The sequence below is a fragment of the Aulonocara sp. 'chitande type north' Nkhata Bay genome, linkage group LG14 (assembly GCF_057382095.1).
Source record: "Aulonocara sp. 'chitande type north' Nkhata Bay isolate Kocher_YH1m ecotype deep benthic linkage group LG14, A_spYH_male_GT1.1, whole genome shotgun sequence".
NCBI lineage: Eukaryota > Metazoa > Chordata > Actinopteri > Cichliformes > Cichlidae > Aulonocara > Aulonocara sp. 'chitande type north' Nkhata Bay.
Genome location: NC_141357.1, coordinates 35,797,528 through 35,811,436, shown reverse-complemented (window position 1 = coordinate 35,811,436; position 13,909 = coordinate 35,797,528). Strand labels below are relative to the sequence as shown.

Here is a 13,909-nt window from a genome sequence, read left to right as displayed (position 1 = left end):
TCCCAATTTTAACGTCATCGTGTTCTTCGTCTTTAGCTCTGTGGAGCAGCCAGATGTGATTTTCTCCATAGAGCAGACCCGCTGTAGTAGCATCCCTAAAGTTGAACTGGCAGATGAAGACTCCGGGACTGCCGACATGTGTGAGTCTAAAACTGACAGCACTGTTTCCACTGAGGCTGAAGATGTGGATTCAGATTCCAGCAGCAGCGCGAAGCTCTTCATGGAGCTGCGGGAGAAGCCGGAGGAGCTGCTGCAGTTGGCTCCTGATGCCGGAGACACCATCGTACCTCTGAGTCCAGGTGAGGCCAACAGAGGAACCCCCCCCTCTTTTTTTTTTTTTTTTTTTTAAGTATATAAACCTAAAAGCCTCGTTTATGTTACAGTTGAGGAAATGTCGTCGGTGGTTATTCAGAGTAGATCTTTCCCCCCCTCTTTCAGGTTCTGTCGAGCTCTCATTTGCCAGTCCACCCAGTCCAAACTTGGTGCCCGAGCACCCTCAGGATCTGTGCACCCCGCAGCTGAGAAAACTCCTCGCACCCATCTTTGACCCCATCACTCCTCCTCCATCTGCATCCTCATCCTCTTCTTCATCATCGCCAAGCTCCTCACCTAAACCCGAGCAGGTAAATGTCAGCCTTAAGTCTTTGTGCATCAGTCGAAGTGTCTGCGCCTCCCTTTAACCATTAATCGATGTTTGTGTCTCAGAGCCGCAGTGAAGAGGTGATGGACACCAGCGAGGTGGAAAAGTTCTTCGCCTTTTGGCCAGAAGATGCCCAGAAGAAAGATACCCCGGTGGTAAGAGCACGAACCGATGAGGCATCAACAAAAGACATCCTGATAACAACTATTCAGTCAACCGCTTTCTGCAAAATATTCAGTCCTACCTGCATTTTCTCAGAAGATTGAGGGGATGGACCTGGACATGTTGGCTCCGTACATCTCCATGGACGATGACTTCCAGCTGACCTTCCTCAGCAGTATGACCGAGGAAGCTGAGAAACCTTCCGAAACTTCAGCAACAAGCAGGAAACGGTAAGCTAGACCAGCGTTATCTATAAAACTATTGGTGCAAAGGTGTGCTTAGAGCAAACAGGAAGCCAAGTTTCACCTTGCATTATTGTAACTGAGCACAACGGCCCTATGCCAAGATGGGAAATTTGTCCTGAGGGAGGCGCCAGTAAGAAGGCCGTGTTCTTGTCCTCTGTACAGTGGCCCATTCAGGACATTGTAGAGTTCCAGCTTTTTATTGTAGGTGAAGACACAGCTAAAAATTTATATCTGAACATCAAAACAAAGATTTACGTGTTTTACAATCAGTCTGTCTCTCGTTCAGGACTCATGACTCTGCTGAAGAGATGCTGTCACCAGTGATGCTCCAGGACAAGAGACAGAAAAAGGATCCTTCCATGGAGGAGGAGCTTCTTCTCACCCACAAACTACTTGTGAGTGGAAGAGGAGGAAGAGCCGAGAGGGATGATTTTAAGACGTTTAATCCAAAATGTTCTGTCTTGATGACTTTTCACTGCCTTGATTGGAGGTTGCAGTGTTCAGTTTTTACCTTTAATAAAAAACAACAAATTAGAAAATCTGAAAAATCAGTATTTAGTTGGTTTCTACTAATAGATGCTATGTAATGATAATTATGTTTTCAGAACAAACTTTTTCACCTGACCACACGTTAACCTCCAATTTCAGGACAGTCTGGACGAAACCGACCAACCAGATCTGATCATGGACCCGGGACCGGAGAGTCGCAGCCATCTGCTCACAGACAGAGATCCAGTCTTAGGAGGCATGCAAGGACTGTGTGACACTGCAGGTAAGATCTCTAACCTCAGCTCACATTATCAGACTTGCTTCAAATTAACGTCAGAGGATAACGGGCACTGAGTGACTTCCATCCCAAATTCAGGTGATTTGGCACCATCTAGTGGTCATACTGAGATAATGTTTGGGAATTAGGCAAAATATTCCACACAGTTCAATAACTGATCATGTTGGTGCATAGGCTACTTACAGATTTCCTGTTATGATAATGTTGGATTGTAAAGGGAGTGATCTTTTTCACTCAGGTATTAAACGTGATGGGTCTGGAGCATAAACTGTACATCACAGATGGCAGTTTTTGCTCTATTCTGGCTCCTTTCAGGTTAGATCTTATTTATCAGTGGTTAGCTCACAGCGAAAGAGTGCTTAGTTCAAACCCCTGCAGGGACCTTTTGTGACTCTGTGGGGTGCTTTTTACCTCCTGCTGTTAAAAACAAGCCAGAAATCACTGCCTGTGTAGGTCTGAGACACACAAGAGATTCTTAAGCTTAAGAGTTTCAGCTGTGAAGTGTCCTCTGACCTAACAGTGTCTCTCTCTTTGTGTCTCGCAGCTCTGATGAAGGACATATTTGTATCCCGCCCGACTCTCCTCTCGCCACCTCTCTCACCTATGACCTAAAGGAATTCCTGCCAGTCACGAGTTGGCCCGACTTCACCGCTTAAAACGAGCAAGTCGACTTTGGATCTGCCTGCAAACACTGCATCCTGAGCACACACCTACAGACATGCACGCAAAAGATTCGAGACTCACACACGCTGCATCACTTCGTCATCGGATCGTTGATTGTAGCCGAAGCCAAACGGTCTCTTGATGTTGGCTTTTCCCGTCCGTCTCTCACTGTGAAACAAGCCGGCGACCCGCTCTGGAGCCTAGAAAAGTCAAAGCGAAGATGCTCCAAATTGGCTTCCCGCAACCCGGCGCAGCTCAAGCGCTCGCTTTCCTCCATCATCACTTACTTTTCGTCAGGGATTTAATCTGAGAAGTCATCACTGAGGTCTGTCCGTTCTGACGGAAACGGCAGGTGGTGCTAATTTTCCTCATGCGAACGATGTGAAAGATTAATCATCCCGAATGGGTTTAACGGTGAGACAAAAAGAGACGTGTTTCTCTGCAGCTAAATTTCTCACAGTTTGATCCAATTTGTGTACAGAACAACCATGTCAGCAAAAATCACCGTCGTCCTTCTTCGGTCAGTGTCTCAACTAACAAAAAATAAATCACTCGCTCTTCCACTTTACTCAGAAATAAACAAAAAGAAACAAACTTGCGAAATCAGTGGCATGTCATTTCAGTGGCATATTTTTATGTGTTTTTTATACACTTGTAAACATTTTTTTCTTTCTATTAAATGATGCAATTACTAGAAAGTTCTGATAGTTTTACTTCAGCGTTCTCTTCAGATCCTGAGTCGCTCTTCGTCGCAGATTGTTCTTGATGTCTAATCTTTAATCCCGAGGTGCCCGGTCTGTGCGCTTCATCTTCTCTTACACTCTATAAGCTAATGTGAGGTGATCAATTGGCTTTCAGACGCATAGCCGTGGATAACCTGCTGAGGGTGTGGTCAAAGGCCAAAAAAAAAAAAAAAAAGCAAATTTAATGGATATTGCTTTTTCCTTTTATCGTGGTTTTGAATATATATAAACGTATATATATTTCTATAATCGATTTATCTTTCCATTATTGTTAGTTAAAGCATCAGTAGAGTAAGCTTGTTTATATGCTGGTAGAAATGTGATGAAACACTAGAATTTAGTTTTAGTTTGTTTTTTTGTCCTTAAGATCAAATTTTATGACTTCTAACAAATTTTACCTCAAATTAAATGAGTTGAAAGTAGGCTTGCATCCTTCAGTTGCAGTGTTTGATGAAATATTGTGATTTTGATGTTGAGGATTGTTTTCATTTGGCCACAATCATTTTTACTTTTCCACACGTTATCTGCAAACTACGAACTGTCTGTGTGTCCCCTGTAAAACTGCCATTTTATCTCAAACGTGTTACCTCTTCTAGAGCTGTCTGTGCCTTTTTCTCACCCGCTGAAAAACATTGTTTGGCCTGTTACCGTCACGCAGGATCTGTTCATTATGTCCCCCTGATGATTTACACAGAGGGAGAGGGGTTGCATACTGTTTTCTTTTCTTTTTACTCTTTATCCTGTATGTATTCTTGAGCTAAATAAAGCTGATGAAGCAAAAGCAGAAGCTGTAGTGTGATCTGTGTGGTAAATCCTGATTACCTGAGCTTCTTATGATCATTACCCACAGAAGGACCTCGAGCTTCTGTCCACGACCATGGAGGTCACGTCATACCAATGAAAACAGAAAAATGTTCTTTGTGTCAGAGCGCACATATCTTTTAATCCTGAACGTGAAGTTTTTAACCAAAACTGGTGTTTCATCACTAGTGGTGCAACGGATCAAAAAATCTCACGGTTTGGATCGGATAAATTTTCGGATCAGCAAAAAAAGAAGACAAAACTCATTCCATGCAATTATAAAAAGAAAAAAGGTACAATATAGGGCAGTATAGGTCTTTGTATCTACCACTCAATTCAATTTTACTTATAAAGCGCCAAATCACAACAACAGTCGCCTCAATGCGCTTTATATTGTAAGGTAGACCCTACAATAATACATACCGCTCATTATATCGCAGTCCGCTGTGATATAATGAGCGGTCACGGTCACGTAGCCCTGGAGATCCACCCGTTTGTAGTAGTTAGGCCAACAGAAGATGCCTGGGACAGTTCAGCCATAACTTAAATCCTGCTCATACATGCTTGGAACGATCTTGCCACTAAAGTGGACACGAACGGGATATCACAGCGTTGCTCAAGCACGTTCATCATAGTTTAAACCCCTTGTTTTGCACAACGGAGTACGGCCTCCCGTTCCACAGAGCTGCTCAGAACGATTAAAGGAGCACATCACCTAATGAGATGCTCTCCCTGACCTCAGGTCACCCTCATGAGATCTGTTTCTGGTTGCTTGGTCAGATACATTTGCACCGGCGGCCTGCTGGAGCTCATTTTGTAGCTCTGACCGGGCTCATGCTTTTCCTCCTGTCACACAGGAGCAGATACCGATCCTGCTAAGGACCTTCTCCAGGCCTGTCCGGCTTTCCTAGAGTAACCGCTTGTCTCCTGCAGTCTAGTCGAGACACAGCAAACCTGGCAATGACACTGTAGGCTGTAGGATAGGGCAGCTCACTAATCTGCGTAACCATTTCTGTTTTGGGAGTTGTCTCATTGTTGCCCCTCTAGTGCGCCTGTTGATAATCCAGCTGAAACTGATTAACAACTGATAGATCACCGACCAGATCAATATCCCAGAAGTTTAACTGACTCTACGCTACACTCTGATTAAAAAGTGTTCCTGTATGTCTGAGCTATGTACTGCAAGATATAAAAAAAAAAAAACCCCTCTGTGCTGAAATGTTCACAAAGATTTTGCGAATAAACCCACATTTGCACAGGTTTCACAAATCATTATTACGCAGCAGATTTTAGGAAACGTGTGTATGAAGAAAATCAAGCCAGGCAAGCCAAGCTCGTTTGCATCATCGTGGGGTTGTTTTTCTCAAGGAGGAGGCAAAAAATGCATAGAAGCAGTAGATCGGACACAAACACCACATTAGTGGGAACGTTTAGTAGCAGGTGGTTAGCTCTGACACCTCACAGCAATGCCTGATTTAATGTGAGTGTGTGTGGTTGTCTGGTTCACACATCTTTAAGTATTAAAAGCAGCATTTATACTTAATATTGTTAGTTTGCCCGAATACTTTTGAGCGTCTGACTGCGCGTGAAAGAAATGTCTTTAATTCCTAAATAGTTGATGAAATATTTTTGTAAAACCCCTCAAATTACAGCTGAAAGTCTGCACTTCAGTCACATGTTGACTGTTTGATTTTAAATCCAGCGTGGTGTGGAGCAGAGGCAAAAGTACCAAATTATCTCCAAGGTTCAAACGACCTGCTAAAGGAGGCCTCATCGGCTGTGTCCCAGGGTCTGCACGCTTGAAGTACGCGTACTACGTACGGTGCGTACTATAAGTACGAGAAGTGCGGAAGTGAGAGGCTTGTGAAATGGGACGGCATACGCTTCGTCGCACTGTTCAGGTTGCCTAGCAACCACATACAGCTTTGTTTGACAGAAATGAAGGAGAAAAATGTTTTGTTGGTCATTCATTTTTGTCATGACATCACTTTAGTTGAGTATCTGAGGCTGAGACCACAGGACTGTAAAACATGATTGTTGGGCTTCATTTCTGTGCTGAACAGTCATTTAAGATTAGTTAGTAAATAACAATTAGCTAATGTTGTTCATGAGACTAAAGTCAACTCACTGTGGCAATGTAAATATAATATGGCCAATATTATAGTACTGTCAGATTATTATGATGTGTGTGTGTATACACACACACGTGTATACACACACACACGTGTATACACACACACACACACGTGTATACACACACACACACACACGTGTATACACACACACACACACACACACACACACACACACACACACGTGTATACACACACACACACACGTGTACACACACACGTATACACACACACACACGTGTACACACACGTGTATACACACACGTGTACACACACGTGTATACACACACGTATACACACACGTATACACGTTTATACACATATACACACACACATATATATATATGGAGCAGCTGGATAGCGTAGTGGTTAGACTACACGCCTTTGGAACAGAGGATCGCAAGTTCGATTCCTGCCTGGGGCGTCTGTATCCAGTAAGGGTCCTAAGGCTAGACCCCCTATGCTAAGCAAGCCTACCGCAGACATGAGCGAGACAGATAAATATGAAGGCATGCCGGCTCGGACGTCGCCCGGATCAACAAGGTCCGCGTCAGGTGTTGAGGAACCATAACGAAAAGTGGGCTACTGGAACAAGAAGGCATCGGTGGGCAAGGGACGAAAACAGGGCGTTGTTGGAATGCTACTACGCAAGTAACCCCGGCGGAAGGGGCTACATGAATAGGATGAGGGACCTATGGATTCTTCGATACCCAACATCCACAATGACGGCGAAACAACTAGTAGCTCAGTGTTCCAACATTCGAAAGAAGGGACTGCTCTCACAGCTAGAGATTGACGAGGTACAACACAAATGCTACGGCAAGGAGGAGTCAGGACGCCAGGTCAGGGGGGAGATATCATCACCCCCACCCGAGATTGGGTACATAGCCCCAAGTGCGATAGGAGAAGGATCGTTGAGTGCGAGAGGAACTGACCTGAAAAATAGGATAATGGCCAAGCTTGAAACCTGGATACCCCGTAGCCGGTTACCAAGATTACGTGAAGTACCCTCAGAAGGTCTGCTAGATGATGTTAATGCAGCACTACGGACAATACCTACAACCACGATTACCGACACTAACAAGCTGATCTACAATACGGCAGCAGTGATCAGTGAGATGCTTGGCTACAAGTTGAACAGCCACAAGGGGCAGTACCCTCCATGGAGAAGGAGGCTAGAGGGCAAGATCAAAGTATCACGGAGGGAGGTTAGCCAACTAACGGAGTTGCAGAAAGGTGCGACAAAGAAGGTGCATAAGAAATACAGCAAGCTGTCCATACCTGAGGCCTTGGAAACTGCCAAGCAAAGACTCACAGCCTTGGCCAGCCGCTTGAGGAGGTACACCAGAGAGATAGAAGGCAGGAGAATAAACCAGCTGTTCTCCACAGAACCAGCAAAGGTGTACTCTCAGTGGCAAGGGAACAATAAGAGAACAGCACCACCAAGGCTGGAGACGGAGCAATACTGGAAGAGCATATGGGAGAAGGACGCAACCCATAACGGCAATGCTCAGTGGCTAGTGGATCTGAGGGCAGACCACAGCGACCTCCCTGAACAGGGTCCAGTAACCATCACAGTGGCAGATATCCAGGAAAGGGTCTCCAGTATGAAGAGTTGGACAGCACCAGGGCCCGACATGGTTCACGCCTACTGGCTAAAGAAGCTGACTGCACTCCACGAGCGTCTGGCAGCACAAATGAACCAGCTGCTAGTTAACGAGAGACACCCGGAATGGCTAACCGAAGGTCGGACGGTCCTGATCCCCAAGGACCCCAAGAAGGGACCGGTCCCCTCCAACTACCGACCAATAACCTGCCTCAGTACTACATGGAAGCTCCTGTCAGGCATCATATCGGCTAAGATGAACAGGCACATGGGTCAATACATGAGTGGGACACAGAAAGGAATTGGCAAGAATACCAGAGGCGCAAAACACCAGCTACTGGTAGACAGAACAGTCAGCCGAGACTGCAAGACCAGACTGACCAACCTGTGCACTGCCTGGATTGATTACAAGAAGGCCTATGACTCAATGCCCCACAGCTGGATACTGGAATGCCTAGAATTGTACAAGATCAATGGGACCCTAAGAGCCTTCATCAGGAACTCAATGGGGATGTGGCGTACAACACTAGAGGCCAACTCCAAGCCCATAGCACAAGTCACCATCAAGTGCGGGATCTACCAAGGAGATGCTCTGTCCCCACTGCTGTTCTGCATAGGCCTGAACCCCCTCAGTGAGATCATTAACAAGACTGGCTACAGATACCGACTACGGAACGGAGCAGTTGTCAGCCACCTCCTGTACATGGATGACATCAAGCTGTATGCCAAGAGTGAACGAGACATCGATTCACTGATCCACACTACCAGGCTATACAGCAATGACATTGGAATGTCGTTCGGACTGGAGAAGTGTAGTAGGATGGTAACAAAGAGAGGGAAGGTAGTCAGAACTGAGGGGATTGAACTATCAGAAGGCAACATTGCAGACATAGAGGACAGTTACAAGTACCTGGGGATCCCGCAGGCAAATGGGAACCATGAAGAGGCCGCTAGAAAGGCTGCAACCACCAAGTACCTGCAGAGGGTCAGGCAAGTCCTGAGGAGTCAGCTGAATGGTAAGAACAAGATCCGGGCCATCAACACGTACGCCCTGCCCGTGATCAGGTACCCTGCTGGGGTAATAGGCTGGCCAAAGGAGGAGATAGAAGCCACTGACATAAAGACAAGAAAGCTCCTTACCATGCATGGAGGGTTTCACCCCAAGTCCAGCACCCTGAGGCTGTACGCTAAGCGGAAGGAAGGGGGCCGGGGACTGGAGAGTGTCAGCACCACAGTCCAGGATGAGACAACGAACATCCAAGAATACATTGGGAAGATGGCCCCAACTGACCGAGTGCTCAGTGAATACCTCAGGCAGCAGAAACCCAAGAAAGAGGAGGGAGACGAGGAACCATCATGGAAGGACAGGCCCCTGCACGGTATGTACCACCGGCAGATAGAGGAGGTGGCTGATATCCAGAAATCCTACCAGTGGCTGGACAAAGCTGGACTGAAAGACAGCACAGAGGCACTAATCATGGCAGCACAAGAACAAGCTCTGAGTACAAGATCCATAGAGGCTGGGGTCTATCACACCAGGCAAGACCCCAGGTGCAGGCTGTGTAAAGATGCCCCAGAGACAATCCAGCACATAACAGCAGGGTGCAAGATGCTAGCAGGCAAGGCATACATGGAACGCCATAACCAAGTGGCCGGCATAGTGTACAGGAACATCTGTGCCGAGTATAACCTGGAAGTCCCGAGGTCAAAATGGGAGATGCCCCCAAGGGTGGTGGAGAATGACCGAGCTAAGATCCTGTGGGACTTCCAGATACAGACGGACAAAATGGTGGTGGCTAACCAACCGGACATAGTGGTGGTAGACAAACAGAAGAAGACGGCCGTAGTGATCGATGTAGCGGTTCCGAATGATAGCAATATCAGGAAGAAGGAACACGAGAAGCTGGAGAAATACCAAGGGCTCAGAGAAGAGCTCGAGAGGATGTGGAGGGTGAAGGTAACGGTGGTCCCCGTGGTAATCGGAGCACTAGGTGCGGTGACTCCCAAGCTAGGCGAGTGGCTCCAGCATATCCCGGGAATAACATCGGAGATCTCTGTCCAGAAGAGCGCAGTCCTGGGAACAGCTAAGATACTGCGCAGGACCCTCAAGCTCCCAGGCCTCTGGTAGAGGACCAGAGCTTGAAGGATAAACCGCCCGCAGGGGCGTGCTGGGTGTTTTTTATATATATATATATATATATATATATATATATATATATATATATATATATATATATATATATATATATATATATATATATATATATATATACACACACATATACATACACACACACACACACACACACACACACACATATATACACATATACACACAAACATACACATATATATACACATATACACACACACCTGACTTTCAGCTTGTTGTGTTTGTGGATATATGACTGACTTTAATTATTAAACATTCGCACATAAATAAGTGACGTCATATTCAGTACTTTTGACAGTTCACTCTTCGGCCGCTCCATCTTATTAGGGAAATTCCATATACATAAATGTAAATTTCAAAACTCAACCCCATCATTTGTTTTTGATTGAAGCTGAATATTACTTAAACTCTCTTAAATTAACTTCCAATAAAAAAAGGTTTATCATTGATTGAAATTCATTCAGAAATGTTTAACGAATGACCTGTCACAACTTTCAAGTACAAAGTTGTTATGAAGTCTGTCACATCCCCCCCCCCCCCCCCCCCTTTTGTTCTTTTTTTTTATCCTTTATTTATCCTTCTTATTTCATTGTACTGTATATTGTTACTCTTATTTCCCTTGTATGTCTACTGTACAAACTGAACTGGAATGACTGACTGTTCGCTTTAAAAGCAGTGTTGGGAAGGTTACTTTTAAAATGTATTCCGTTACAGAATACAGAATACATGCCCCAAAATGTATTCTGTAACGTATTCCGTTACCTTACTCAATGAGAGTAACGTATTCTGAATACTTTGGATTACTTAATATATTATCGTGCTTTTTACAACAACGTGAATGTACTATTGCTGTGTGATTTATTACTATTACTGAAGGTCCGCGACTCCGAACTGTAGTAAAGGGACCTCTGACTAATACGGCGGGGTCCCTGTCGGCTCGTAGCCGAAAAATAGCTTTACTTTGTTGTGTGGGTCAATTTTTCTTGCGAGAGACAGAGAGAGGCGTTGAAAGACTGCTCCAACGGAACTTATTGTTTTCGGAGGAAAACATGAACACAGCATACAGTCTAGTCGTAATAGCTTACTTACAGCTGGGCTCGTCAGGCACTCTTCTTGGCTGCAGTGGTTATTATTATATTTACATGCTTCCAGCTCCCGTTTTTCCTCAATGACAACTCGTACCTTTCCACTCTCCTTTTTCTCCCTCCTCGCGCTCACAGACACATAACGTGTATGGCAGTGCATTCTCCCTGCAGCACGGACTACACTGCCCATGATGCTACATTCTTTAGAGCTATGCTTGTAGCATTCTGCCTGTTAGCTTAGCACAACAACAACAACAAAAAGGCGCTCTCTCACCCAGGAAACACACAGTCGCAGAGAGAGAGAGAGAGCGTCGCCCTGTAACCATGGCAACCGTAACGCTGCCGCCTGGAACAACAGAACGTAGCTGTCAAACAAAACCCAAACAGTCCTGACCCGCGACAAAATGAAACAGGAAAGTACCGCAGTGTAATCCATTTATTTCAACAAAGTAACTGTATTCTGAATACCACCTTTTTAAACGGTAACTGTAACGGAATACAGTTACTCATATTTTGTATTTTAAATACGTAACGGCGGTACATGTATTCCGTTACTCCCCAACACTGTTTATAAGTTCAATAAAGTTTGGAGAAAGAAAAAAATAAAAATAAAACCCTCTTCAGCCGCTCCCTTCTGCCGTATTTTGCGGCAAAATTATCCACACCCACCGCCGCGCTATGAATTGTGGGATATATGGGACCACGAAGCGTGCACCGGACCACGCTTGATATTTGGGGAAATCGACGGCGCATTTGGAGTATGCATTTGAAGCACACTTCGAATTGGGACAGCCGTCGTCGCGTGGCGGTGACGTAACCGCACTTGAAATGCGTGCTTCAAGCGTGCAGACCCTGAATTGGGACACAGCCATCATGTTTTTCTGTTCACAACTTGAAGGCGTCATGGAGCATTTCCTGATTTCCATAAAGGTTTGAGCTGGTGCAAAACTGAAGTAGTTTAAGCCCTTACCTCTGACTTCATCCCACAGGTGTGTTTCGTCTGTTACAGGTGGCTTTCAAGTCGTCAGCAGGTGGCCCTAAACACTAAAATAAAAACATAATTAATAATGTCGTCAATCATTCATCATTGGAACAACAGTGATGTGTTGAGTTAAGGCAACATAAACATGTTAACTTACATTTAAGTTTCATAATCCAGTGGAAATGTGACTTTATAGTAAAGATTTAAACTGACTGTAAGAACGTAGCCCCAGTTATGTGGCAAAATGAAAACTGTCAAAATAGCTGATGTAAGGCAGTTTTAAAATTTTAGTTCTGTTAACCTTTTAGGGTTTAAAGAAACAAAGAAGCAGAAATGGGAAGTAAAACAAATGAAAGAAAACCGGTTTGTCATCAAAAAAGAAATCACAGATGTGGGCATTTGCATAAACGCTGACGGTAACTGTGAATCCACCCTGTTTGCACAACCTCGCTGTGATGTCACACGCTGGTCACTTTCTGAAGAAGGCATTTGTAAGGAAGCTGAGCGGAGGAGGGAAACCCTCAGGGCTGGTAATAGTTTCAAAGATCACACGGTGTCTTTTCTGGTTCTGAGTTGAGAAATTAAGTCTTCTTCTAACTTCCACCGTGTGACGGGATGTTGTCACACTGTGGCTGATGCAGAAAATTAATCACTGCTGACTGGTTGCAGCAGTCTGTGTTTCACTTCTGGACAGCTTGGACTCATCGGAGCAGCTTCTCCTTTTAGTCTGACTGGAAAAGGTGAAACACATCCAGGCTTATCTGACACAGAGTCCTTGAACTAAGTCACAAACTGATAAAGACCGATAATGCTTTCCTGGAAATGGGTGCATTACACATCACTGAAGAGACTATGTGTTTTATCTTTATGGGAATTTTCCTGGAGAAAATCCAAGGAGGGAAAAAAAGAAACATGATCCTACATTTTCAGTTTAAGAGACCAGAGAGACGTTTACTCTGTCTGTGGCTTATTTTAAGGTTTTATCATTTCAGAGAGAAATACTGACTTTTTTTACATATATCTGCCGAGACGGGATAAAACGTTTGTTTCAGAGGTGTGGTCTGTGATCTGCTGTATCCTGAACAGGTAACTGCATCCTAATGTTAATAAGGTCCAATCAGCCTTAATTGAATTGTGTTTAATTATACTCGAGGCCTTTATTTCCAACTCCACTCTTTTTTTCCTCAGACTGTACTAGAGTAGCTTTAATGAATTACATATTAAAATAATTCTTATTTATCCTGAATTGGATCTCGTTACAGCATCTCAGTTCATATGTTGAAAACAACCTCCATTCTTCTGAATGGCTGTCCATCACAAACAGAAGGTTTGAGCAGCCAGTGGGCGGGGCTTCTGTTCCCGGTACCGGGGGCGTTGGGGCTCAAGAGTTATGTAACCCGCCATGGCGTAGAGCCTTTTAATCAAATATCAACTTGTGTAGTATTCACAGAAACCTTTCTACAACCACCAAACACAGCGAAAACAAGCGATGATTAAAAGAGCAGTTATGTAAATGCGAAAAAATCCTGTAAACAAACAAAACCGAAACCAGAAATTCTCCAGACTTCATATAACCGGCTAAACAAAGGCTAGTTAGCTTCGAGAGCTATCACAGATTCCAAACACTAAGTTTCACCACGCTCCGACCAAAAGTCACTGAACCAGCCGCAAAAGAAGAAACGCGTAGCAGCGCAAAATTGGCTTACCTCCCAGTTTCCTCCGTTATTTTCGCAGGTAGCCGATAGCACCCTGATTATCAGCAGCTACCGCGGCTAACTAGCGCATCAGAGCCACTTCCGTCATTTTAGACCTAGCTACAGACATAAATTGGGCCCAGGTGGGGTCTGGCTTTGCAACTTCTGATTAGATGAAGTGACATCGTTACCATGA

The 13,909-nt window shown here is 44.7% G+C and overlaps 1 protein-coding gene and 1 long non-coding RNA gene across 5 annotated transcripts in view; one reads left to right on the top strand and one right to left on the bottom strand.

Moving 5' to 3' along the window:
• Window positions 1-4,021, top strand: part of hif1al (hypoxia inducible factor 1 subunit alpha, like) — a 21,858-nt gene extending 17,837 nt beyond the window's left edge. Inside the window, exons 9-15 of one of the 3 annotated variants that reach the window (XM_086262362.1) lie at window positions 37-299; window positions 439-623; window positions 706-795; window positions 902-1,032; window positions 1,334-1,442; window positions 1,696-1,819; window positions 2,379-4,021. In XM_086262362.1, the coding sequence (XP_086118488.1) occupies window positions 37-299; window positions 439-623; window positions 706-795; window positions 902-1,032; window positions 1,334-1,442; window positions 1,696-1,819; window positions 2,379-2,446 (970 nt within the window). In that variant the 3' untranslated portion in view covers window positions 2,447-4,021. Of the gene's footprint in view, window positions 1-36; window positions 300-438; window positions 624-705; window positions 796-898; window positions 1,033-1,333; window positions 1,443-1,695; window positions 1,906-2,378 lie in introns of those variants that run through there. The other 2 variants (XM_086262361.1, XM_086262360.1) reach the window with 2 other exon arrangements.
• The window catches only part of LOC147315117 (uncharacterized), a 17,183-nt gene extending 3,274 nt beyond the window's left edge, over window positions 1-13,909 (bottom strand). For both annotated transcript variants that reach the window (XR_015124749.1, XR_015124750.1), the window contains exons 1-4: window positions 13,726-13,909; window positions 12,008-12,081; window positions 1,668-1,761; window positions 885-1,558 (exon numbers count right to left, since the gene is read on the bottom strand). This is a non-coding gene — a long non-coding RNA (uncharacterized LOC147315117). The remainder of the gene's footprint in view (window positions 1-884; window positions 1,559-1,667; window positions 1,762-12,007; window positions 12,082-13,725) is intronic.